General features: G+C 44.4%; 2 protein-coding genes across 2 annotated transcripts in view; one reads left to right on the top strand and one right to left on the bottom strand.

The window, feature by feature from the left end:
• The window catches only part of LOC119453973 (meiosis-specific with OB domain-containing protein), a 45,142-nt gene extending 20,686 nt beyond the window's left edge, over positions 1 to 24,456 (top strand). The window contains exons 5-12 of the mRNA XM_037715996.2: positions 13,792 to 13,892; positions 16,236 to 16,288; positions 16,370 to 16,462; positions 18,629 to 18,706; positions 20,139 to 20,292; positions 21,987 to 22,179; positions 23,329 to 23,415; positions 24,222 to 24,456. Coding sequence (XP_037571924.2) covers positions 13,792 to 13,892; positions 16,236 to 16,288; positions 16,370 to 16,462; positions 18,629 to 18,706; positions 20,139 to 20,292; positions 21,987 to 22,179; positions 23,329 to 23,415; positions 24,222 to 24,332 — 870 coding nt within the window. The 3' untranslated portion in view covers positions 24,333 to 24,456. The remainder of the gene's footprint in view (positions 1 to 13,791; positions 13,893 to 16,235; positions 16,289 to 16,369; positions 16,463 to 18,628; positions 18,707 to 20,138; positions 20,293 to 21,986; positions 22,180 to 23,328; positions 23,416 to 24,221) is intronic.
• On the bottom strand, positions 76 to 13,048 carry LOC119452971 (U4/U6.U5 tri-snRNP-associated protein 2). The gene is made up of 6 exons (XM_037714934.1): positions 12,744 to 13,048; positions 9,583 to 9,981; positions 7,306 to 7,509; positions 5,973 to 6,131; positions 4,096 to 4,412; positions 76 to 311 (listed from the first exon to the last, which is right to left on the bottom strand). Exons 1-6 carry the CDS (start codon positions 13,029 to 13,031, stop codon positions 158 to 160), a joined length of 1,521 nt encoding a protein of 506 aa, XP_037570862.1. The 5' UTR covers positions 13,032 to 13,048; the 3' UTR covers positions 76 to 157.
• Positions 24,457 to 25,319: the final 863 nt, after the last annotated feature.

The raw sequence follows: 25,319 nt of genomic DNA, 5'->3' as shown, positions 1-25,319 counted from the left end.
AATCCATAGCGTAATCTTACATGTGTCAATATTCCACCCCTTATGCGACTGCGCACAAATATGCACTGCTTCAACTCTGCGAGTATAACAACTTTACATTTATTCATAGATGAGCAAACTAAGATGTCATCAAAACACAATGCGCTCCGAGAACAGGCTACTCAGATGTTGATGCCGCTGGCTTTTTTCTCCTCCGCTCCCATATCTGTATGTAGGCTTCTGACAGTGTGATCATCTGTGGCAAGATCTCGGTGACATGGAGATCTTGTAGCTCATACCATTTCCCAGAACCGCGATGCAGAATGTGAGCCCTGCGTAGGTGTGAATGCACACAGTTACTAAAAAAGCAACCGGGGCACTATTCAACAAACAAGCACACCAACAAAACAAACAGGCAATTGGCTGTGCCTGCTGCAAGTTATCTTTCACGCTTAACCAAAAGTGTACAATAATGTGCTTATGTCTCATTTCACCGACATCCAAACTTGCTCATTTGAGAGTGCTGTATGATACACAAACCTTGACTAAGCAAATGAGAACAATTATTGTCTCTACTCCATTTTAATGTGCCCGTTTTTCCCAGGAAAATTCACTAAATTATGACCTGCGCATTAGAATTGAGTAAAAGCCAAAAACTGCAATAGTTGGTGTCCAGATCCAACTTTCCAACACTGAAAGCTGTACCGCTGGTGCCAGAAACTGCTGCGAGCGTTCAAAGTTTTTCGTCATTGCACACCACCTCTACCATTGAAATCTGGTGAGAGAACAATCAAGGCTATTGCATTTTTTCAAATATGAAAATTGAAGGGCGTTAGAATCGAGCACTTCAGCCTAAGCCTGTTTTCCCAATAAGATTTGAAAGTTCTGAAAATTTAGTTCTGGGATTCAACATTCCAAAGGAAAACTGAGGTTATGGCACATACTTTAGTGTGGTGCTCTCACTCAATTTCGACTGCCTGAGGTTTTTTTGCATTAAGCGAAAGTCCAGGCTCTCTAACTCTGTCCCTATAGTGCTCATTGAGCAAGGTTAGCCCCCTAACGATGGTCTCGAGTGCCATTTTTGAGACCTTCCGTGGCACACACAAGCCCACTGAGCCACCTAACTTATAATATAGGAAATAAAGTTTTGTTTTCTATGAGTTCAGACTTTATCCGCATGGTGGCAATTTTTGAACAGGCTCGGAAGTCACGGGAGTTTGAACGTGAAAAATGGCAGCTATCATCCCGTGCCCGCTCGCGATTCTGTAGGTCTGTGGTTGATTTTCTCGACAGCCGGAGCAGCAGCAAGTCAGATGATTCTGCCTTTTCCTCTGAATTTAATTTGGAGAGCAATGCCGGCAGATGCACCACCAGTGTGGGCTCTTCCACCATCTGAAGCCACTCAGCACCAGCCACCTAAAATGAATACACACTATAATTTAAAGGAATGCAACCTCTGCAAAACCAAGCAATAAATGCAACAAATTGGTGAAGACTTGCAACCTTCTTCGGTGTTTTACATTAAGGAATTTATTTGCCACATGGCACGCACAACTATAGGGCTTCCAGCTAACTTTCTGTAGTACTCCTTTAAAACAAGATGAGCAAACTATTCTAATCAGTCTACCAGATTTACTCAATTCTAACATGTCCTCAATTGTAATGTGCATCTGACTTTTTTTTGGTCAAGGATAGGAAATTCAATGCGCTTGATTGTAATGTGCGCCCCGATTTTCATACTTCAAGAAACACATAATGCGATATCCTCGACTGTTCCTTTACCAGATTTTTATGGTCAGAGAGAGAAATGGCGATGCATTTCTTATGTGAAAAAACAAAATTTCTTGCATTTGAGCCACAGTAGAATAGGCATCATTCATCTTCACTTCTGAGGCCTCCTTATTACTATGAATTGCCCAGAACATGTCATCTTCAGTTCCATGCTCTGGCATGGTGATGAACTTCTGGTGCTCGAAGTCAACTCTGGTACCGACACAGCACGGTCTTTGAGATTAGAAGGTGAAATTCGAGATTAGGGGTGAGATTTGGACGCCACCCGTTGCATTTTTTGCTTTGTACTAAATTCTAACATAGATTATATGTTGGCGAGTTTCTAAATAGAGAAACTGAGCATCAGAATTGCGCTAAGTTCAGTACTCAACAATATAGTACTGGGAAGAAGAAGCAACTTCACATGGATGCTAAGACGGTCACGTTCATGGCGGACGCCTGAACTCTCCAGCAGCAGAAGAGAGACCCATCAGTGCTTAGCCTTCCCAGGCGGTCCACCTCCCAAGGAGATGACCGATGCCATGTGCAGCTTAGCTAAGAACCTGTGTTCAGCATGACAGGACCACAGGCATAATTTTGATTGAATTGCATGACAATACTTAGCATTTTCTGGTTAGTCCTGTCCAACACATTTTCTGCGGCAGTTCTTTTTGAGGTTCCAATAGAGGTTCTATAACCCAACGGTGGATCACACATCACATGTCTTAGGCGTGTCATAAATTACCAGTTTAGTTGCCCAGTTTTGCATCTTTTTCAAGCTCCAGACGGATGACGTGACCGTACTTGTAAGCAACAAAATTTTTTCGCAAGGAGATACCGTTGAACCTCGTTATAACGAAGCCACACTCAGTGTAAGAATATCATAATTGTATTCAATATTCGTTATAGGCATGTATTCGTTACATGCTGATATCGACGAGAAAGACTTTAGATTTGCTTCGTTGTACCTGATAATTCCTCATATCTATGCTTGTAAAATTGAGGTTCACCTGTACACTGCTGGGAAGTCCTGTACTTTCACGGCGGCAGAGAAGATGTGATGCGGATTTTCCTATTCAAATATACATTTGTTCATCAAAACCAATCCACTGCAGCCTTCCTAGCCGTTGTTGTTCCTCCCAATTATTCGTACTTCCTCATTGAAAGAGCAGGTGTCCTGTATCTGTGCTGCGTATCCATAGCAATCACAAGGGGATTCCCCACCCAGCTAACCTTAATACTAGCAGCAATTTGGCATGGACATGGTTGCAAAAGAGTTAGAACTTCCCTATATACAGCTCCACCTCAAAGCGACACCTAAACAGAAACAACAAATTTGTTCACACTGATTCTTAGAAACTCTACTTTCGTTAATATTGCAGTAAGTGTATGATTAATGCAAAAAGGAGGGGGGTGGGGAGAACAAACTTCTGTTTTTTAAATTTCGCACAAATACTTCAGAGCTGGACATTGGTGGGGCACTGAGGATCTCAAAGTACCGTATTTACTCGCATAATGAATGCCTCTTCCACTTTTCCCATCAAAAAGTGTTTTTTTTTTTCTTTCTTTTCCTTGTATAATGAGCACACCCTAAACTTGTTGCTGTGAAGCAGGAGACACACGGCACGATTGAGTGTCCGATACGTTTTTCCATGCGGTAGCGCGGGATCGGACACCTGGTGTGCGCCAAAGGTAGGAGACACACGGTATGATTCAGCATACAATATGGCATCAGACATACTGGAACGGCAGCCAGATTGTACCCTGCATCTCCTACTTTTGTCACACACCAGGTGTCCGATCCGGCGCTACCACACGGTAGCGCCGGATCCCACATGTTGAATGCCGTATCGGACATTGAATCGTACTGAGGACTTCCTACTTTTTAGAGGTGGCCACAGAGAAAAATCACCCGAAATTTTACCCCGCATAAAGAATGCACCTCTCAACTTTGTGCAAATCTTTCGGCAATTATTGTGCGAGTAAATATGTAAATACAGTATTTTCTTGTATTTGGGCTGTTGTAAAATCTCCACGAAACTCTCCAAGTTCAATCTTTGGCTCGTTTAGAATACAAGGTAGTCCATTTTCACCGATACAAAATCAACTTCCCCTTGAGCAGACGACGTCAAAATCCATGAAATCACAGCTAGCAAGTATGGGAACTTCCCCAAGGCAACCGTGCCGCCCATCTTTTATTTTTGCTTGTTTCCTGGCTGACCAAGTCTCCTCTCAAAATAAGAGTGGCTTTTTTGTATTGTAGAAGCCATGCTTTGCTATTTGATTTTAGCTTAATTTCCTCCTTAGTGCCCTTTTTAAACACCAAGCTACGTGAAGGACACCAACCTGTATGTTCCTTTCCCTGATCCAGGTTCACCCTCATGCACGACATTGGCAATGAGGTCGTAGACGTAGGTTCCCTCGGCAGCATCTGGCACGTTCGCAGCTATCAGTTCGCCCAGATCAACATCCTTGATGGGGAAGTTCACAATAGTGGGGTTCTTCTCAACAAAGAATGTGTTCTTTGTGAAGCGCTTGATGTAGAGGATGAGGTACGGTGGCAGCGAGGTCAACTCAAAGCGCTTGAGCGTCGAGTCCTTGTATGTCCTATATTCCTTCTCGCTGGTCCCATTGAACTTTGAAAGGATGGTGAAAAGCGGCACCTGGCAAGACAGAGAGGATATAAGCTTCATTGTAGCCTTCTAGCACACAAGAAAAGCACAGGGACAGTATAAAATACATAGACAAGGCGCTCTATCTTTTATAGTGCCCCTGTGTTATTTTTTGTGAGCTAAATGACTAAAATTGGACACCAACATGCCATACATTCTTTCAGGATATAAGCCTTGAGCTAGGCCTTGCAGCAGTAATCAATGATTGCCAAGACTAGTATAACTGCTAAGTTAATTTTCTGACAGCTGCTGCATTAGCAGCAAGAAAAAATTCACTGCTAATTTTACTAAGTACCTGAGATGTGCTAATAACTTTTTATTTCTTCACTTTAGGGCACATGTTGTAATTCCAAAACTGAAGATCCTGACTAGCAGCAGTTTCGCAATATCCATATCCAAAATCTGCTAAAAACTGTTGCGGTGTTCCAGTTACGATTATCCTAAACTGCTAGAGGCATTTTTAAAGATAGAGAGAAAAAAAAAAACATTCTGGGGTATTATGTACGTGCCAAAACTATGATATAATTATGAGACATGCCATAGTGGGAGACTTGGATTAATTTTGACTATCTGGGATTCTTTAACATCACCCAGAGCACGGTACATGGGTATTTTTGCATTTTGTTTCCATCGAAATGTGGCCGCCGTGGCTGGGATTTGATTCCGCGCCCTCGGGCTTAGCAGCGTAACGCTACACTACACCACCACGGTGGGCTGGAGGTACGCTTTTGGGAAACGGTTAACTGGAATACCAATGTATTTCGTAGTACATTTTAAGGTTGCATATCTCTAAAGTGGTACGAGTCATAGGATCTCTGTCAAGCAGACATGGCTTCACTACGGCTTTGATTCAATTCTGCAATTACATTATGTGCCCTGAAGTTAGTAATGAAAAAGTGATTTAGCATATTTTAGGCAAGTAGTGCAATTATTTGGAAACTTTCGTTGTTGCTTATGTCCACCTAGCAAAGTATTCTACCTGCAAAAATGGCTGGGACCTAAGTATAACAGCTTTTTTAAAAAGTGTACCTGGTATAAGGCATCTAGAATAACTTTGTCGGGGCTTCTATGCAAAGTTCTCACACCTTAGCAATTATGACTAGCATGTGCACTTACATGCAAGGAGTTCTAAAGAGCAAGTTAGCCATTATGATAATGCTATTATAAAAAAGCCATGAAGTTAATGCTTCAGTAGTTTCATCATAAACGAAGGCACAATTGTTTAACTAAAGCCATGTTCAATGTACTAATAAGTGTCCACAGAAAACTCTCTTCCATAGTAGACCTTAATAGAATGTTGGCTCTAGTGTATACTGGGTGTTCTTTCTTATGCGTAACATTTAAAAAAACTGTCATACTAGGCCCTTACTGCATTTGCAGATAACCTACGTGACTGAGCAGGCAGCCTAGCTGCTTCACACACTTCACGGGTCAATGGAGTGTCTAAAACTCTTTAGGTGCCCTCTGAAACGCTGTTGACACGCTTCACAGAGACTGCAGAAGTCACCAACAAAGGAGCATGTGCCTTTGTACTGGGGACACTGGTTTCACCTGAGGGATGATATTCTCCCGTAGCTCGTCCTTGAACAGAGGTTGCGCAGGCAGGTCAGCGGTCAGGTACATAAAGCCTGTACTCTCGACCTTCTCGTCATACTCCGTGGTGCGCAGGGCAGCCCGCCTCTCAGCCTCTGTCATCTCCACGGGAATGACCTGGACAAAAGAGGACGCCATTGTTCATCACTGGAAACCAGACCTGCAATTAATGCTGGGATGGAAAGAAACCACAAACACTGGGAACTGACTCGCAACTGACAATTCGGTTAAAACCCCATAAGCTTATATACAAAATGTAATCAGTACCAAACTACAACTAAATATGGTCCAGTGATCAAGAGTGGTCAAACAAGGAATTTCACTGGAGCTAATGTTCTAACAAGGGTACTTGTCTTTATCAGAGCCACGACATTTCCTGTTTGACCACTGTTCATTACTTGAAACCTCCATATTCCTGCAAACTCCTGGTCTTGCTTGAATAAGGTGCAAAAAGAGAGGGAAGACGCAAAAAGATATAAGAGAGAAGAAATTCTATTCAAAATGCATTTACATTAGGCATAAGAATAATATTTAATTACTTGGCACAACTAGGTCATTGTCGCTGTCTGAATTTGTAAAAGCTCTAGCATAGTGCTAAGTCTATAGGTAACCAGGCATCTTACCTATATATCATTGTTCTTAGCAATGGATGTTGCCTTGAGTTTATATTTTATAATCTAAGTAATCATGCACACTGCGTAGTTTCAGTTGCTTTTGAATCAATTTCAGACTCCAAGTGCCCCCCCCCCCCCCCTTTTTTGTGCTATTCAACCACTCCAGCTACAATCGAGCATGGCTGAGTATGTACTTTAAAAAAAAATCTAAATGCGTTACACTATCGTTACCCTAGGCATAACAAGATAGAAGTAAATGTATATGCAGATGTCCACTGCGTTGTGCTAATGACAATGGCGAACAAAATAACCACCAGTGCGCAGCAAAACAACAAAACAGTTGTTTTCAGGTGGCGACCCTCCTTATCATAGTCTTTAGTACCATGTTGTGGACATTATTGCATGCATTTATGCTTGTTTTATTAAGATTGACTTGATTGATTTATCTTAATGTCCCAAGGCCACACAATGGTTATGAGAGACACTGCAGTGGAGGGCTGACTGACTGAAATTGACCAACTGGGGGTTTTTCAACATGGACCCAATGCTCTGAACATGGGTGCTTTCGCACACAGCCCCCATCAAAACACGGCTGCTGCAACTGGGTATCAAACCCATGACCTTGCGCTCAGTACTAGCAGAAGGGGCAGGAAAGTGTGTTGTTCTGCAAAGGGCACCTTGCGCGAGTAGACGTTCATGCCACCGCGAAATGTGCGGTAGACAATGCTGCTGCTGGTCTTCTGGGTGCCATTGAGCGCCATGTGCAGGCTGTTGAGGAACCAGGAGAGGAAGTCGATGGGGTCGCCCTGTTGAGTGATCTGGAAGCGCTTCTTGCTGCACAACACCACAGCCTGCAGCATCTCGTGGGGGCTCACATGTGCCTGCAAGGACAGGCATAGAAAAGAAAGCACTATATAAGCAATGCCAAAGAGCCCACTAAGCTAATCGGGACTACTTAGAACAGATCACAATGAACATCTCAATGTGCTTTAATGTGTACCCAATGCTTGGTACCATTATTCTGTCTCCATCGAGATGTGGCTGCCATGGTTGGGAATCAAACTACTGCCTCATGTTAAGCAGCAGACCATGGCCACTGAGTAACAGTAGTGAGTATTGGCAACAGTTACCTAATCTGTTATTGACACGTAGAAGGTGGGCATGCATGGCACACGATCGCTCATAAACATTTGCTAGTCTCTTAAACAGTTGTGACAATTTGGAACTATTGGTATGCCATTCCTAAGAGAATGATTGTAGCGTAGGTATCATCGTGCTCAGTATGAGCTACAACATGCAACCGATTTGCCACACGCTTTCACGTTGTAGAACATACTGAGCGTGATAGTACATGAGTAAAAAAGAGAAATTTGAGCAGTTGCAGGTAAAGCCAGTATATGGCCTTGTAGCCGGCTATTTGTTTTGGCAGTAAATATTTATACCAGGCTAATTTCCGAAATGGCTGGTTGATACTGTAGTGTTGTAGTGACAGTGAAACAGTGAACACTGGCAAAATTGTGATACAAGTATCCCACTCTTAACTGGGTGAACTCGTGCCCTGAAAAGAACAGCGACGTTTGGAGCATAATGATGGTGGCAAGCATAGTCACCGAAATCTAAAGTGATGGGTCCAGTCCATCTGTTATTTATACATGAATCACCATATGTTCCAGAGTGATTGCTAGTGCTGGCATACAATTGAGAATGCACAACACTATTTGCGTCATGGTGTACAATTCAGATTGAGCAAGACCCTTGCTACAGAATCGACAACAATATTCAACAAATTTCAGATATAGTAGGCAAGCCTTGTGCCAAGCCACAACTTGATAACAGTGATAATACAGTGAAAAACTGTCATAGCAAAAGCAAAACAATGTGTTTGTGACAATATTGAGGAGATCTATAGAAACAGTTAATTTTGCTTTTGTATCTGAAATATTTTGTGGAGTTCTGACACAGTGTTAAAGTACGCGGACATAGAACCTCCATGAAAAAAATACAACTTTCCAGTCTGTTCTGGTGCTGTCTGCTGAAGGTACAAGAGATAGAGTGAAACTACTCTTCCAGCTGACAGAATTGCTTCATGTCTGAATGTGGTATGCCAGCAGCATCGTAAGTTGAGAGTTGCCTGTACGCAAGAAAAACTTGTTACTCGTGCACTCTGAATCTATTATCATAAAAGTTTACCTTGTCACAGGTGCTAGAAAACAATGACGCCTAGAACCTCAAAGCAAGCAGGGTCAGAATTCAGTACTTGAACTCTCCTTGCTTCACTGAGTGTGTAGGTGAACGTAGAGGATAGGCAGACAAAGTTTCCATGCCATAGATGAAGCAAAAAGGTAATTTCACTTGTTCCAACTTTTATATATATGTATATTTTTCTTAACTTGATGTGCACTCAAAGAACTCGTTCACACCTGGCAACCTGCAGACGTTGCATGACCAAGTTGGTCGCAAAGCAACCGGTCCCAAATGGTTGCTTTGGTTGAAATGCGACTGTTTCGGGGCTCTCCTGTGGCCTCGAGAGCCACAAGAGAGAGAAAGCAATCTATTATTTGAGATTATAGGCTGCCTGCATTTTGCAGTGAAATAAAATTTGGCTATCACATTTGCAGCAGCATTGTAGATATAGATTCGAAGTTCTGATTTTCTTACCAAGTTCTTAGCATGTTGAAAAAGCATTTCGGTGCCCCTTTAACAAAGCACATAACACAGTTTTTTCTGGACAGAATATTTTCTGCCACGAGCTCTGAATGCATTCCATAAGAGGATAAGAACTTGTATACGAATGTGTTGAAATGAATGTGGAGTGTAGAGATGTCCTGGTTAGCAGAACACACAAATATGTGCGACACATTTCTAACAGACTACGAGATTTTAAAAAGGAAAAGAAAGGCGCGAGTGTTGAGGCTATGAAGGCCTGAAACACTTGCTTAGAGACAAGAACTCACTTTGAAGTTTCTTGGGTTCCAGAGCTTGCGGATGAGCTCGCCAAAGCGCTGCACTAAGAGGACGTTGATGTCACCAGGAGGCCTCTTGAGGACCATGTAGTTCTCTTCGCGGAGGAAGTAGTTGCGGAGCGGGGGCACGTGAGAGAGTGCCTGAAGGATGACGTTGCAGTAGTCATTGGCTTTGATGTTGTTGAGGCCCACAATGCCCGGCAAATAGGTCGTCCCATCATAGGCGCGCGAGAGGCGGTCGCTGGTGTCTAATCGGACTATGTCCTCTTTCGTGAACGTTGGCCGCAAGACGTACGTGATGTCGTCCAGGGATGAGTCAACAATCTCGTAGTTGTCAGGGAGGCAGTAGAAGCGCAGTGTCTGCAGGTTGAGGAACACGTGGTGGCTCACCTGCGTCGAGAACAGACCGATGGGCTTTTTCATTCAGCCAAAGGATTTGTACAGAGGTCCGCAAGGCAAGGGAACCTTTGTGAAAAAAACACTGCCTTCAGCCCTGACTATAACAACAACAAAAAAAAAGCTAACTCGTCTCCTTGCAAAGCAAGCATAAGAGAAAATTTGTGCATGTATGTAAAAACTAGCCTGGCAAGCAGAGATCCAGGGAGAGGGAGGCCCATGATACAATTCGATGATTGTGTTCGAATGATTTTCTTTCACTTTTTCTCTTTAACGTGGCAGCACTTATTGGACTCGAAGACAGCATTTATGGGCCATCCTCAGTTTTATGATCAGTATAAAGGGACACTAAAGAGAAAAGCAATTGGAGTTGTAATAGCTGATTATCGTTCAGCACTGCCAGAAATGCCACTCTTACAGTGAAAAGAGGCTTGATAAGCCAGAAAAGATGCAAAAACGGAAGACAAGTGGCACCGCCGTCTTGAACTTCTAGCACCAGCCAGCCGTGACATCATGGATTTTGACACTATCTGATCGGGCCTGGTTAAGTTCTTGCTGGTAAAGATTGGCTGCATTTTGCATTGTAAAAGAGCGAAACACTAAAATTACCAAGTATGGAGAAATTTTATTTCACCGTAACGGCCAAAATACAAGGAAATACTTTGGAATCTTTGACACCACACTGACGTACCATACCGACACTGGGGCTTCAGTGCAAAATAAAAGAGACTGGCCTTTGACCTTCACTTTCTCTTCTAATATAATAATAATAATCAGTTTATTTCCATCAATGTGATGGAGGAGGTTGGAAAAAAAAGCTGGATTAACAGCTTGACAAGTCCTGTGCTGCCCAAAAGAAATACAGCATGTCACATAGGCAATATACAACAACAACAGACAGCATTGTACACATTACCTTTGCGTTCAGGAATGCAAGTTGTACTGAACACAAAGGAAGATTAAAAAAAATTGTACAGCAATAAATCTGAACACTATAAAGCAAGTGAAAACACGTTACTTCACTGTGTGCATTAAATACATTACAATACTATCCTGAACGGAAAAAGAAAACTATATTCAACCTATTATTGCAAAATTAAGTGATCATGACGGTTAGGGTTTTATGGTGTATGGGCACGCTAAGTTAAGTAAAATAGTGCTTTGAAAGAATACTTCATCAGTTTAAACGATTTCATTATTTCTCTTTAGTGTTTTTCTAACAGTGCAGATGAAACCCAGACGAACAAAGAGATAAATTACACAAATGTTCAAGTTCAATTCAGTTTAGTTAATTCAGCATGATTAATTCAGCATGATGTCAGGGGCACACACAAAAAGCCATTATGGTGAATGGCCGGAAGATGTCTGTACCTGTGGCTATTGGCAAACAACCGAGTGCACCATCGAGGTGCATGCAAATTTGGAACTTAACGTAAAGTGATTGTGTAAGCCCAATGCATTACAGTGAAACTGTCATTGCGAAAGTGTACACTTATGAAAACAAGGTCGTCATTGCAGAAATTACGGTACACCACACATAACTACAGAAGAACAGGATTGCACAAACTGTTACAAAAACGATGCATTATTTTGCGGAAGACAGTATTAACATAATTTCGAATTAGCAAAGTCCACTCAGCTCAAATCACAAGCTGTAGTGTCAGAAATCACTAACGTCACAAGAAATACCAAGTGCGATTAAAGTAAAATTGAAGCTGGCTGTTATAGAAAGAAAGCATGAAGCTCTTTTTATGGAAGTTGGAAGCTACATTGACAGTACCCTCCTTGAGTAGTCAGCAAAGTAATTACTTCAGCATATGCTAGCCATAATTGTGCGGCATCCATTGATTTTTCAGGGCCCTGGATTTCTAAAAGTATGGTAAGCAGTGCCCTTTCTCTAGGGTTGAGACAGTGGAGCTAGTGTGCCGTATTTTCCTGTTGTTTCTAATTTATAGTATGTTCAAAGCCCTTAACTGAACAGCTACTCAGTTTTAACTACGTTGAAATGTTTTCACAGTGGTTTTCTATGGCACGGATATGGGTATCTTGCCAGTCATTCGAATTGTATGTTCTTGTAAAACTAAGTTTTCTTAAATTGTTTACCACTTTGCTTGTTTCTTGTTCATCAACACTGTTGATCAGTAATGAATTGTTGATAAGCCTGCCTTTGCCAAGGGTACACATTTGAGTGAGTTGGTTTAGGTTTCCATTACGAAGGATGTGTCGAACAAATATAGCACACAAGAGGGGACGCTGGCTGCCTGCCGATGTTTATTGTTTGCTTCTGCATGATGCAGAAATGAGACAAGCAAAGAATTAGATCAGAAAGAACACTTCCACGCATGAAACTAGTGCTACAACGATGTACGTGTATAGTTACGTGTACGTGCACACAAGACACATGTGTGCAGTGATGTTTGATGCATCAAGGTATCCCTTCTGACGTCTCTGACCCTATCTAAACGGTCATTCTTCGGTTGCTTGACATAGACGTCATGAACAGCGGAGCCGGTCATGCAAGCTAAAGCACGCGGCCATCTGAAATTAAGGACTAACACCTCGCTCACGCTCTATCCTCAATAAACTCTACATGTGTGCGCAAAAGAACGTGGTTCGGGCGAATAAACTCTTCTGGGGCACTACCGATCGACCCTATCGAGAGCACGCAGCGACGTTCGATATGCAGTGACACAGGGACGGTTGAAGCAGATAATCTTGACAGCGATGCATGCATACAGCAAAACTAGCGTGCTCACTTGTACGCTGTGCGTGTAGGCGTGTGTGTTGGTCCCACGGCCCTGGAAGTATTTGCCGCAGACGAGGCAGGCGTACACGTTGATTCGGGAAAGCGACACCGAGCAGAGCTTCTCGAAGTCGAAGTCCAGCACGTTTCGGTTGATTGTGTCCAGGTAGGGGCAGTTGCGGCGCTGCCTCGGCTGATCCACCGAGTGTGCAGCTCTGACTGCGCCCGCTTTGATTTCATCGTTCAGTTTACGCTTTTTCGCGTCCGGCGGGGCCGCCATGTTTTGCTTCACGATGGACATTGATGCCGCTCGCGATGACGCTGATGAGAAAAAAAAAAAAAAAAAAAAAAAAAAAAAGCTTCAGTCCGCCTCTGTACTCGATTGCTGCACAGCTGCTGGTGGCTGACCGTTCTCACTAACATAAAGTGATGTGTTTACGAAGGGGCATCAAACGTCATAACACTGCAATTAATTTCGAAGCGGAAGTAACGGAATCTCTTTGACAAAAACAAATCTCGAAGGCCGTGCTTTTATGTTATGTTCGACTGAAATGAATTCAGAGCGTTAAAGGCGTGCATACTTAAAAGCCAACTCCAAAACAACCGATAGCATCAATACAAGGAAGCAGGAGCCGGAAGCTTAGGTGATGTCCAAATGTCAACTCCCAGCGACGACTTTCTCGGAGTAACGAAAGCCAACCAATTGCGCGCGCTGAACGACTTTCGCGTTCAGCGCGCGCAATTTGAAGCAGTGCGCGCATGTACTCTTCTGATTGCGCGACAAAGCCTAGGCGACATACTTTGCTAACGAAAGTAACTTGAAATTGAGTACTGCAGTCCAAACATGGCTTTTTAAGTTCAGGTTTTTTTTTTTTTTTTTTTTTTTTTTTTTTTTTCGGCGAGCCTGTGGTCCCGTATAGTTTTGCTCACGTGTCTCCCTCAAACAAACGAACGAACAGACACACACGACGAAGTTTTTATTTTCGACCTTGTTCTATATCGTACATTCACGAATGGTGCAGAAGACTTAAAATGCTTCCCCTTTTTTCTGTAATTCGCAGGTTGGGCCTGTCACCCCGATATCGACCAAGGACGGCAGACAGGCACAGAAGGTAGACATCACCGTGTGTGACCAATCCCACATTGGCTTCAAGGTGACATTGTAAGCAACCAGTTTGGCGTCACTATCACATAATACCGCGTGCGCGCGTCGCGCCGCACGCGACGTTGAGAGCAGGCAACTGCAATAGGAGCAGGGCCTTAGGAGCAACCAAGATCACGTGACGCTTGCGCTTTAATGCAACGCTGGTTTAATGGATTCCGCTGCTATGGCTTCCAGGGGGCACCGGCTAACGCCCCTAGGCACGGTGCCCCTAAAGCTAATTATGTAGCCCAATTAAAGAGGGTGGCAAACCGTAAAGGAGGTTGAAAAAAAATATATATATATGGAGTGGCAATGCTGCTCTGAAAGTGAAGCCAGGCCGCCGCCATCTTACTCAGGGCACGAAGAGACATCAGGGGATAGTGGAATATAGGAAACGCCTGCTTTTCGCCTCCTTCATGTTTGAGACGACTAATTTAGCTGTAAAGATCCTATTAAATGTACACCTTTGTTTCACAGGCTTTAGAAGCAAACCTGAATGCCGTGGTGCATTTTTTTAGAGTTCTTGATATCAACACTTAGCCAAATATAATATTTTAGCTAGAAACAGCGACCTTGTATTTTACAATTACCCTAGCGTTTAAATTCGCAAAGCAAAAGCCCTTAAGGTGTGCGCGGACTGCAGCCTGCGCGGCACTCTTTCAGAGGTGAAGTCGGGGCAAGCGCTGGCTTCACCCCTGCTGGTAGCGGGCGCCGCCACTACAGAAGTCTTTTTTTTTTTTTTTTGCCAACCTCCTTGCAAGCTGTCGCCGTCTCTATATTGATAGAGCGACGAAACCGCCTTTCGAGGTTGGGCGTGACTTTCAACGAGGACAAGTAGTTATAAATTTTAACGCGATAGCGTTTAGGGCCCCCCGTCGCAGAAAATGCGGCGTCGGTATTGGCGCCCGCGGCCGAGAAAATCATCCCCAACCACGTTTAGGTATGCCACACCATTCTATCATTAATGTTGCTCATACCTTGTCTTGCATTCTTGGCAAAGCTATTCCTCGGAAATTTGAGAATGACAATCCACAAACAAATGTAATGAAACAAATCTTCTTAGACTGAAATATTAAAAGTGCGAAACAAATACGGAAACCTGAAAATGATGTAATTTCTTTGGTGCGGTTGTGCACTATCTCCGGGATCGGCCCACGCGAGAGGCCGCGTTTCCACCAGAAAGCTCGCCTATACGTGCATAGCGTTCTCCGCCAGTGTTTGCCAGTAACCATTACTGTTACATAAGCTGCAGTCGTCGGGAACCATGAGTAGCAGTCAGGGATCTTTGAATGCTATCGCGTTTCACTCTTAAACGCGAAGCTTAAGCGTCCTCCTCATGTCATTTCCCTTTCATTTCTTAAAGGGACACTATAGCAAAACAATAAATCAATTTAGACTGATAAAGTATTCTTCGCAAACTCTGCTGTCGTTAATTACACTGCAATAGGTCAGTATTAGAAAAGAAAGTGAAGCTCAAAGTTTATTTTTTTGAATTTCGCGCGGGAACCCCAACGTCAACACTTCAGTGTGACGTCACGAGTTCTAAAGTAATTTTTCGTACTTGGGCCACGTTGGCTCAGTAAATGTTCGCGAAACTTGACACATTCAGTTTCGGGCTCCTTTAGAACACAATGTAGTCAATATTTACCGCTAGACAATTAACTGTGACCTAGAAGGCGCTGTCAAAATCCATGACGTCACGTTGAGCTGGTGCGGGAACTTCCAAGGTGACGTTGCCACTCGCCTTCTGTGTTTTGCGTTTCTCTCTGGCTTACCAAACCGATTCTCCTGGCAAGAGCGGTGTTTTCGGTATTGTAGAAGGGTAATCTACTGGTACAGAAATCATATTTCTCTTTAGTGTCCCTTTAAGAATGTGAAGTCCATCGTTACGTGAATACTCACCTTTATTAACAGTCTGGAAAATTTACTTCCCTATTATGCTTTCTTTGGCTTCATTACCTGTTGGATTGTTATTGTTTAATACATACATACATACACACACACACACACACACACACACACACACACACACACACACACACACACACACACACACACACACACACGCATACATACATACATACACACACACACACATGCATGCATACATACATACACACATGCATGCATACATACATACACACACACACCACACTACATACATACATACATACATACATACATACATACATACATACATACATACATACATACATACATACATACATACATACATACATACATACATACATACATACATACATACATACATACATACATACATACATACATACATACATACATACATACATGCGAGCAGTACAGTATCAGTGATCGAGGTGCTCTTTATACACTGTTCAGGTGGGACGACGAGCTGATCCACCTGTCGCACTTGTGGAAGGCCAAGGAGACAGGTGAGACGGCATAATTTGTGCCTCTTCTGCCGATCGAGTGATCTCACACTGAGCCGTTCGTTCGCGCATGAACCGGGCCAGTGCTGTACATCGCCGACGCACGGGTGCGACTCAGCAACGTGTTCGGGCTCACGGCGTCCGCCGACGGCAGAACAGTGATCACCGTCAATCCAGGTGAGAAAAGGGCGCGCGTCGCCGACCGGTTTGATTCTGCATGATAGCAAATTTTGTTTATACGCTGGAAGTTGTTATGTGCCCTGTAGGGAGCGTTCTACCGCAAGAATGTTTCTAATTCGTTCATTAATAGCCGAGATAGAAATATTTCAGTGCCGGGAACCCATGATTACAGTGGGCGAGCGTCACCGCTGACATAGACACTTGCCCCGACTGGCCTCACGCAAGCGAAATTCCTTCTGGAGACGCATAAGTCACGGGCCCCACTTTCTTTTTTTTCCCTCGCTCTCTTGCTGCGCGGCGCACTTCCGCTGACGGTCTCGAGCGCGAGCTGTTGCGTTTGTCCCGTTTCGCGCAGCGCGAGATTTTGCGCACTGGGCACGAGAACACCTGACTAGCGGTATAAGTCAGTGCTACAGGAACACTTAGGCAGACGTAATCTGATTACAGAGCATGATCGCGCGCTGGAACACGGTGGAAAATGACATAGTTTCGTTTTCAGCGCGCGACTGCACGACGTGGAGACAAGCAGACGAAAACCGGAAATAAAGCCGGAACTTCGCTTTTTCTTTTAAATTAGACGCCAAGTGAAAAAAAAAAAAAAAATAGACGCTAAGGTATGTCAATGTGGCGTCACGCATTGCACTCCTTTTCGTGTTTCGACTATTGTGGCACGGTTCGCGAAGCTTGTTCTCGAAACTATAGGCTTGAACCGTAAGAATCTGTGACGTTTCGGCGAGCTTATGTGAAAACTTCACGGCGGCGTCGTCACCTGCTTTTCGTTCTTGCGTCTTTTCTGGCCTACTGTGCCTGTAATAGCATCATTTTTGCCATTGTTGAAGCATAATTAAGCGATACAGCTCAAATGACTTTTCTCTTTAGTGTCCCTTAATAGGGACGGTGTCACTAAATCAGTTGAGACTGGTAAATCATTCTTTCAAAACTCTGTTTTCATTTATTTGGCGGAAGAAGCGTCCGCGCCGGCACTTCACTGTGACGCCACGTATCACCTCTGGCACAAGAAAAGTTCTAGAAACTTGTTCAGTTAAGCCTTGGGTTCTTTTAGAAGGCAATGCAGTCCTTGTCTGCGGGAAACAATCAACTAGACTCCAGTAGACGCTGTAAAAAGAAGTGGCGAGCTATAGTGTGGGGATTCCAGATAGGCTTCGCCAGCGGTTTTGCGAGAGCGTCTTTCCTGGCTTGCTCTATAATGAAAATAGTGGCTGCATCAGAAATGAAAGACCAGCTTGAAGTTCCCGCGCTACCAAGAGAACAGATTAACACCCACAAGAGGGTTAAATGAGAGGTTATAGGTTTACGCCGCTTGTTGCAGCCTTCAAGCATCTTTAAAATCAGGGTGTTTGTACACACCCGCACAAAGGGTGTTCGCTACCGTTGAGATCTGTTCTTGCAGCTAAAAGCATGATATACGTATACTTGCGTCGACTAATGCAACGCTGCTCATGAAATGAATGCACTTGATGACAGTAAAAAAAATCATATTCCCGAACATTTCTTGCACACCCGTAGTATGCTGCACAAGTGCTTTCTTTTTTCTCCAATAGCCATACTCAAGCTTCCACGCTGCTGCAACCTAATGAATCACCAATCGCAGTGATATATGCCTCTGGTATCCACGAGTCATCCCAATGCCGTCCGTCATTTACCGCAAATTTAGGCTGCGTTTCTAGCCACTTACGACCAACTCTAGTATTACTGAAAGATTTGCTGGGCTTGGACAGTGCAAGACTCAATCAATCAATCAATCAATCAATCAATCAATCAATCAATCAATCAATCAATCAATATTTGACTAAGATACACGAAAATATTACGTAAAGTAAATATCAATATATGAAGAGCACAATTTAGTTTCTAGAACGATTTACGGACAAAAACGGCCTAAACACACGAACTAACTTGAAATCGGTGACGTCATTTAACGTCATGGTGCTGCGGTTTGGTGCGAAATGCAATGTGGGAAATGTTAGCCCCTTTTATTTTATCGGCTAATAAACAACCTTCTTCTGTCAAGTCAATGCAAATCAAATTTGGAAGAAGCGCTTCACTTGAGAAAGTCGCGTACAGAACTGCAGACCTCTCGGGTGAAGTCAACTAATCCCTGTTACACTTCTTTTTTTTTGCATTACCGTGTATTTTGTGAAGATATGCCCGAGGCAATGGCACTCTTCGACTACATCCAAGGCGTCGATGTAGGCGATGATGCCGGCGAGGAAATCTACGGTAAGTTTTTTTTTTTTTTTTTTTTTTTTTTATAGGCTTCCCTTCGGAGTTGCCTGAATTGTGTCGATTAGGCCAATGAAGAATAAATGCCTAATCAACAATTTCGGTAACCGTTTAATTCTCGCTATCATCCTGGCTTCGCGAGAGACTTGTCAGTATCCACAGCGCTCTGTCCACACTCCTGCGAGCGAATGAATTCACGAAAGAACTTTTTGCGCACAGGACGAGGACATAGAAGAGGCTAAGACACACGAGCGCACTGCGCTAGCCTTATCTCTGTCCTCTGCTTGTGCGCATAAACTTATTCCATGTATGACCAACATGCCCAAACAGAGTGAATGAATTCAAACTTTACGAGACATTAAGAGACTGATACGTATAGGTTCAACGGCCGCAACGCCGGACTTTAAAATAATTTTCATCACATGTGGTTATTTAGCGCGCAGCTAAATCTATAGCACACGATCATTTTCACATTTCCGGGGAATAAATACATAACAAGAACAAACTTCACGATACGCACTAACAAAGTAATGTGTTTACTAGCTAGGTAGCTGTTTTGACAAACATCAAGTTAATTTTTGGCTGTAAATTTTGTTATCTGTTATAGTCATCTCGTTTTCTCCCTTGTTGGACAGTGCTTGGAACATTGTGATTCCCGGCCCTAAAAAAAAAAAAAAAAATAGCCATGACAAAACAAGTTTCAAGTAAACGCCGATTCGAACGTCGTGGTGCAATCCGCGGGTGTTAATTTGATAGGCGGCGCCAACGCCAGTTTTGTTGGTGCCGAAAGACGGTCTTTGCTAAATTGCTATATACCTATGCCCTTGCTTAACTCAAGTGGAATTCAATCGATCGCTTCAAGTCGCCATCTTCCAGCATGTTTTGCCTTATTTGGACTTTCACGATCGAACTTATTGTCACAAGATGCCTCACCAGCGCCGGTGTTCACAGTGTACGCTTACGGGATTTCTTAAAGAACTCTGACCCATGTTGAAGTAATTGTAGCGCAAATAAAATAAACACAAATAACAGAGGACTGGACACCGCGGGTGCTAAGGTGCACTACCACGCACCATTCGTGCTCGGTCCTATGTTCTTTGTGTTTGTTTGCATGGGTTACAAAAACTGCATGGCTTCACCAAATATCAACCAACTTCTACAACAACACCACTTAAAAAAGAAAAAAAAAAAAAAACATCATTACGCTTTTTGGGGCGTATCTTGTCCCCAAACAATAATCCTTGCTTGCGTTTCCTTTCTTGAAATATCTTTCTCGTTAATAATGCTCGGTCACGCTTATAACGCGCTTGCCGTTCGAGACCTGGAGTTGTAGCGAGCGCGCAGCGTTAAAGAATGACGATTATTAAGATACAACAAGGTCCAAGAGGTGCAATTAGAGTTAAGTTACTCTGCGGTATGACCTTCGCAGTGGACACGACGGTGTACACGGCCAGCCAGGTGAACCGCGAAGTGACCTCCAGGGCGCAGAGCGGCAACATGACACCCTTCAGCGGCGTCTTGTTCGCCTTCCTGAACCAGTTCGACCTTGACGGACCTGGCGCACGCCTGGTGGCATCACGGTGGTCAGTGATGTTGCGTGTATGCCTCCTTACCCCCTGAGTGTATCGTCGCAAATGCAGCATCCCTCAAGAGTTCAATGGATGCACTCTGTGCAGCAACACCACACGTAGCCACTGTCGGAGAATCTGTTCCTTTGCTCAGGTGCGCGCGCATTCCCAAGATCCGTAGCGGCGCTGTGTAAATGGGCATAAAGTGGCCTGCAAGTCCGGCGTGCGTAGAATATCGCAGAAACCGTAAATAAGCTGACAAGCAAACGGTTTAGATAGAGAACAGCCAGCCATATATGCCGCCGGAAAGTCCGTGAAGTATCCTAAGCATGCTAATCCCATTAAAACTTTGGGCAGAACTAATCTACGATGAAGCTAAACAGGTGGGGAGACACTTGACAGGGCACCTGCTCTTGACAGACGAAAAAGGTGGTAGGGGGGGGGGGGGGGGGTGCGTTGCTGGTCGGCTGGGTTGACCGATGCTGGAGGCCTTTTACTTGCGGGAATGCCGTTGACGAGGGGCATTCCGAAGACGCCGACCACAAGATTTCTTTCCAAGAAACCCAAATCCTTCAAACAGAGACAAACTGGCGAAAAGTCATGGCACATTCAGAACACGGCGGGTAATATAAACCGCGTGAAGGGCATCCTCCCTTCTTTGTATGTTCATGGCCTTGCAGACGCGACGAAGGGAAGAAAGGACCCCTCGCTCTAGGTCAGCAACACCAAAACATCTCGCCCCTCGTCAACGGCATTCCCGCGAGTCTCCCCACCTCACGCTCTCTCCCCCTTCCTCTCCTTTCTTACGATGGACCTTTTAAAAGCGGCACACCGCCACCTCCGAAGAATACCCCCTGAAGAAGGAGCCGAATTGGCTCCGAAACGTCGGGCTAATAAATTCCCTTATTTGGTTGGCGTCAATCTCTAAGTCTTAATGTACGATGACTATCCAATTATGCGAATAGCCGAAACGGGTCATGAGGCATGGCTTGCGGACGACCAAGCCCGCTCGTGCCATCGTGCCTTCTTTTATTTATTTTCGATAACGTTTTTACACTCACTCACTCACTCACTCACTCACTCACTCACTCACTCACTCACTCACTCACTCACTCACTCACTCACTCACTCACTCACTCACTCACTCACTCACTCACTCACTCACTCACTCACTCACTCACTCACTCACTCACTCACTCACTCACTCACTCACTCACTCACTCACTCACTCACTCACTCACTCACTCACTCACTCACTCACTCACTCACTCACTCACTGCTGAGTCGTGCTCCCTACAAGGGCTGCAGAAATATGCATCTTTTCCTATCCACAACCTCTACTCACTCAATCACTCACTCAGAGTCAAACCGCCGAAAGGATTTCTCGGTATTGTCAACCTGGCACGTTATCTACTGCGAAGCTTCGTTTGTATGTCACGTCGAGCGTGTACAAGCGGCTTCTTCAGTGCCACTGTGCTGCAGACGACACATGCTTGGTTCATGGCGTCAGTAAACTGCTGTGAATATGCAGCCCTCGCTTTGTTTGCTCTTTGCCTTGAAGCATTGCGTTGGTATAAACGAACACTAAAATGTACGTAACTCAAGATTACTGCTGCTGACGGTCTTGTAAGTACGAGACCGTGCCGACCGAAAGACAATATTTAATGGTTCACGAAGAAAAAAATTAATAGGAAAAATCCCGTTCGCAGTGGTCACTGTAACTTCCGGCTGAGACCCGGCGAACCCCTGTGCACGAACGGGACATGTCCCGTGGCTATGGGCCAGACGGAACCGCAGTTCTCGGAAGAACTGGACATCCCAGTCATGTGGACGGACCACACGGGATCAGTGGAACGGTCACGCCTGAGCGGACGCACGGCTGAGGGACTTCTCGGAATCACGGTGAGAATACCGATTTCACGGCAGTTTCACTACTCCACCGGCAAGGCGTGCTGGTAGTAATAGTAAAGTATAAGAATGTTTGTACCATGAACGAGCACTGCTAGCGCTCGAGATCAGAAGGCTTACAAAAAGATTACGCCTAAAATAATTACTCCCAAAATTCACGGGAAAAATCCTCCAATTGCATTGCCCTCGGCATTCCCATCAACGTTGCGTTGAACCCAGGTAAAGCAGGAAACCGGCGACGGCTAATGTCATCATGGCGCTGATCGCTCAGCGTGGTGAGGTCGGTCTGTTCGAGTCTGACTAGGGCGAGGGCTCACAGAGCGGTTCGTACATTCTCTAGAACATTTATAGTATAATTAACGACCTCTGCTGATGGTGATACGCGAAAGCGCCGGCCATTTCTTCTAACGAGCTACCTTCGTGAATCATGTACGTCGGACAGAACAACGCGTAAAACGCGCGATCTCCCTCAGGGCGATGCAATGCTTCCGACATGCACGTATGTAGGCATTCTTAGTTGAGCTATCCAGAAGCACGCGTTTTTGAAATTCGCTACTGCCGATAAGCCACGCCTTCAGTGGTAACTTGAAAGAGCGTAAGATTGGGCGAGTTGGTATTCCATGTCTTATAACTAAATAGCGCTGTGTCCGCGTCGTCTATCCGTGCCTTGTCCCTTTTCATGCGCTATTAAGTATAAAATTCAGTGGTAAGCCCCAACCAGAAGGATGGTTTCGTCGAGTTGCCCTCTGTGAGCGGTGTCCCTGGCTTATGGACGATAAGTTCGCCAAGCCACTATACTTCTGCACGAGAAGGGCTTCCGCGCTTTTATTTAATTACACATCTATGCCGCATGGCAAGCTACACACGCAAAAGAATAGCAACTTTCACACTGCGAAACGTGCTGACATGCAGCCAGCCATCTTCGCCAGCATTATTATTGTCCTGATTGGGTGAATTAGGTGTGTGCGAGTCGAGGTCAGGACTTTATTATTGTAAGACTGAGAATACAAAGTACAGTGCCGCAGTGGGTGATGCGCAGTTCATACATCTATAAGCGTGACGTCGCGCTTATTCAGTCTTGCTACATCAGGCAGACATAAATTTTCATGTTTCTTTTCCCTTTTCACGTTGTGTGCTGTGAAGGTGGAGGAGTTCAAGGGCCTCTCCGAAAACGACCTCACCTCGCTCAAGTGGAACTTCTTGCTCGAGAGATTCAAGGTCCAATTCAAGGTATATGGTACAGAATGCAGAGCAATGCTTCTTTTTGAATTGTCTTTTATGCCTCCTCGGGACAAGCTGTAGCGGACGACGCGCGGAATTCGCCATATACGCTCGCGCGGAGAAGGCCCCGCTCTGGGCAGTTCCCGTTCTAACAAATGTCAGCTTGCGCTACTTGCATCATATCATGCCCAGTTTTTTGGGACCGCTATATCCGTATTTGAAAACACAATCAGCTTGCTATGTTTAACCTGCGAGCGAAGGGAAGGTTCGGATAAAGTATTATAATCAACCGATCGAGTCCAACGATTGGTGTGCCTTACGGCATAATATCGTCGGATTATCAAATACTGGAACTATATCGCTGTTTACAAACATGCGCCCTGGACGGCTTCCGGTTTGGCTCAATGGCGTAGTCCGCTAAATATAGCGAGCAAGAAAGGCAATGGCGGTGATTAGCAGGAGTGCGCTTTCTGATCCGGCACAGTAGACTGATAAGGCCCGTGACCGGAAGTTTCTGGGGAGCGCACTATCGCTGCTGTTATCGCGCGAGCGAAATCGTCTATATAGAATCTCCGTCCAGAGATATAGCCTACATAGCGTTGCAGTCTGAGTATCTTACCAGCATAAAAATTTAGTGCTATATATATATATATATATATATATATATATATATATATATATATATATAGAGAGAGAGAGAGAGAGAGAGAGAGGTCAATTCGTTTGCGGTTTGCCCCCCCCCCCTCTCGAGAAATAGTTGGTACGCCCCTGCCATGTTCAATCAAAATGAACACGTCGCGTGCTTATTTCTGCAGGTGAACTTTGCCACTGGCACCTCCAACAGGGATCCCGTCGTCAGGGTCGTTAGCGTCAGCCCTGCCAGACCGCAGGAGTTCTTGGAGAAAGTGTTCAACGTGCGAGTGTGAAGTGCAACTCCAAGGCGGCCGGCGTCGTTACCTTGTTTGTTTATTTTCACGAAAGTTTGTGATATGCTGGTGTTCTGGCACAAGTGTAGTCGCCAGGAGCGAGACCAATAAACTGGCATTTAGACATTGCACACACGGCGATGTTTTGACTGACTTTTCAGAGGCGCACATGTGCTATGAAGAATGCCGCACTGGATAATTAGGGCATACCAGGTTAAGTGCGGCCATAGTGCGTTCTTTAGCATACGACGAAAACACATGTCAAGAGTACTTGACATGACATTGCCGCAGCGATGGAATCCAAATCCATGTGCACGAGCTCGTGCGCAGAGCAAGAATCCACCGATATTACGCACGTTTCTAAGGTCTGCGCCAGATAGCTGGTGTATGCGACAATATCATACAAAGCTTTAGTGAGACACTGGCAGATGAAGGTGCGAACTAAGTCATTATTAAACTGCTAAATGAAATATACAGTGAGAATAAAGTTCACATTCCGTGGCAAGGGCTTAAGTGTCGAGCGGACAGTAGATGTTAACAAAGCGATGTAATAGAGCTGTTCACTGTCACTGCTTCGTTTTATCGGCTACAGTAAAAGAGAATTAAAGAGCGGTACAGGGTTTATTATCTCGCACAAGCAGAATGGAATATTGGTAGAGCAACGACTACAACGCTTAATTTATGCAGACGACATAGTTTAGTTAGCATTAGCGCAGATAGTTAACAGATAGCCACAGAGATATGTTCAACGGCAGTGGGTCACTACAGGGTGAGAAGCTTGGAGAAATGCATTGTCGTTCCAGTTAATTTTGTGCTTCAATGCATAAAGCGACGTTTTGTTAAGAACCTAACTTTAACGCCAATGCATTTCTCCTCAAAGTTCGGGAATTAATATCTCGAAACTGGTGTCATCCCGAGAATTCGTTCCAAGTGGATACGCCTTGCGACCTCCACGGCTACAATTTGTAAATTGCAATATGGGCCATC

This window comes from Dermacentor silvarum, chromosome 5 (genome assembly GCF_013339745.2).
Source record: "Dermacentor silvarum isolate Dsil-2018 chromosome 5, BIME_Dsil_1.4, whole genome shotgun sequence".
Lineage (NCBI taxonomy): Eukaryota > Metazoa > Arthropoda > Arachnida > Ixodida > Ixodidae > Dermacentor > Dermacentor silvarum.
This window is presented reverse-complemented; position numbering and strand designations above follow the sequence as displayed.

Bases quoted from the DNA above. Each gene is read 5' to 3' on its own strand.
- LOC119452971 (XM_037714934.1), bottom strand. From the start codon at position 13,031: ATGTCCATCGTGAAGCAAAACATGGCGGCCCCGCCGGACGCGAAAAAG. The intron at 6,132-7,305 runs GTGCCCTTTGCA...TCTTTTGTCCAG, and splicing joins TGAACGTCTACTCGCGCAAG to GTCATTCCCGTGGAGATGAC. The intron at 4,413-5,972 runs GTGAAACCAGTG...CTGTCTTGCCAG, and splicing joins GGGAGAATATCATCCCTCAG to GTGCCGCTTTTCACCATCCT.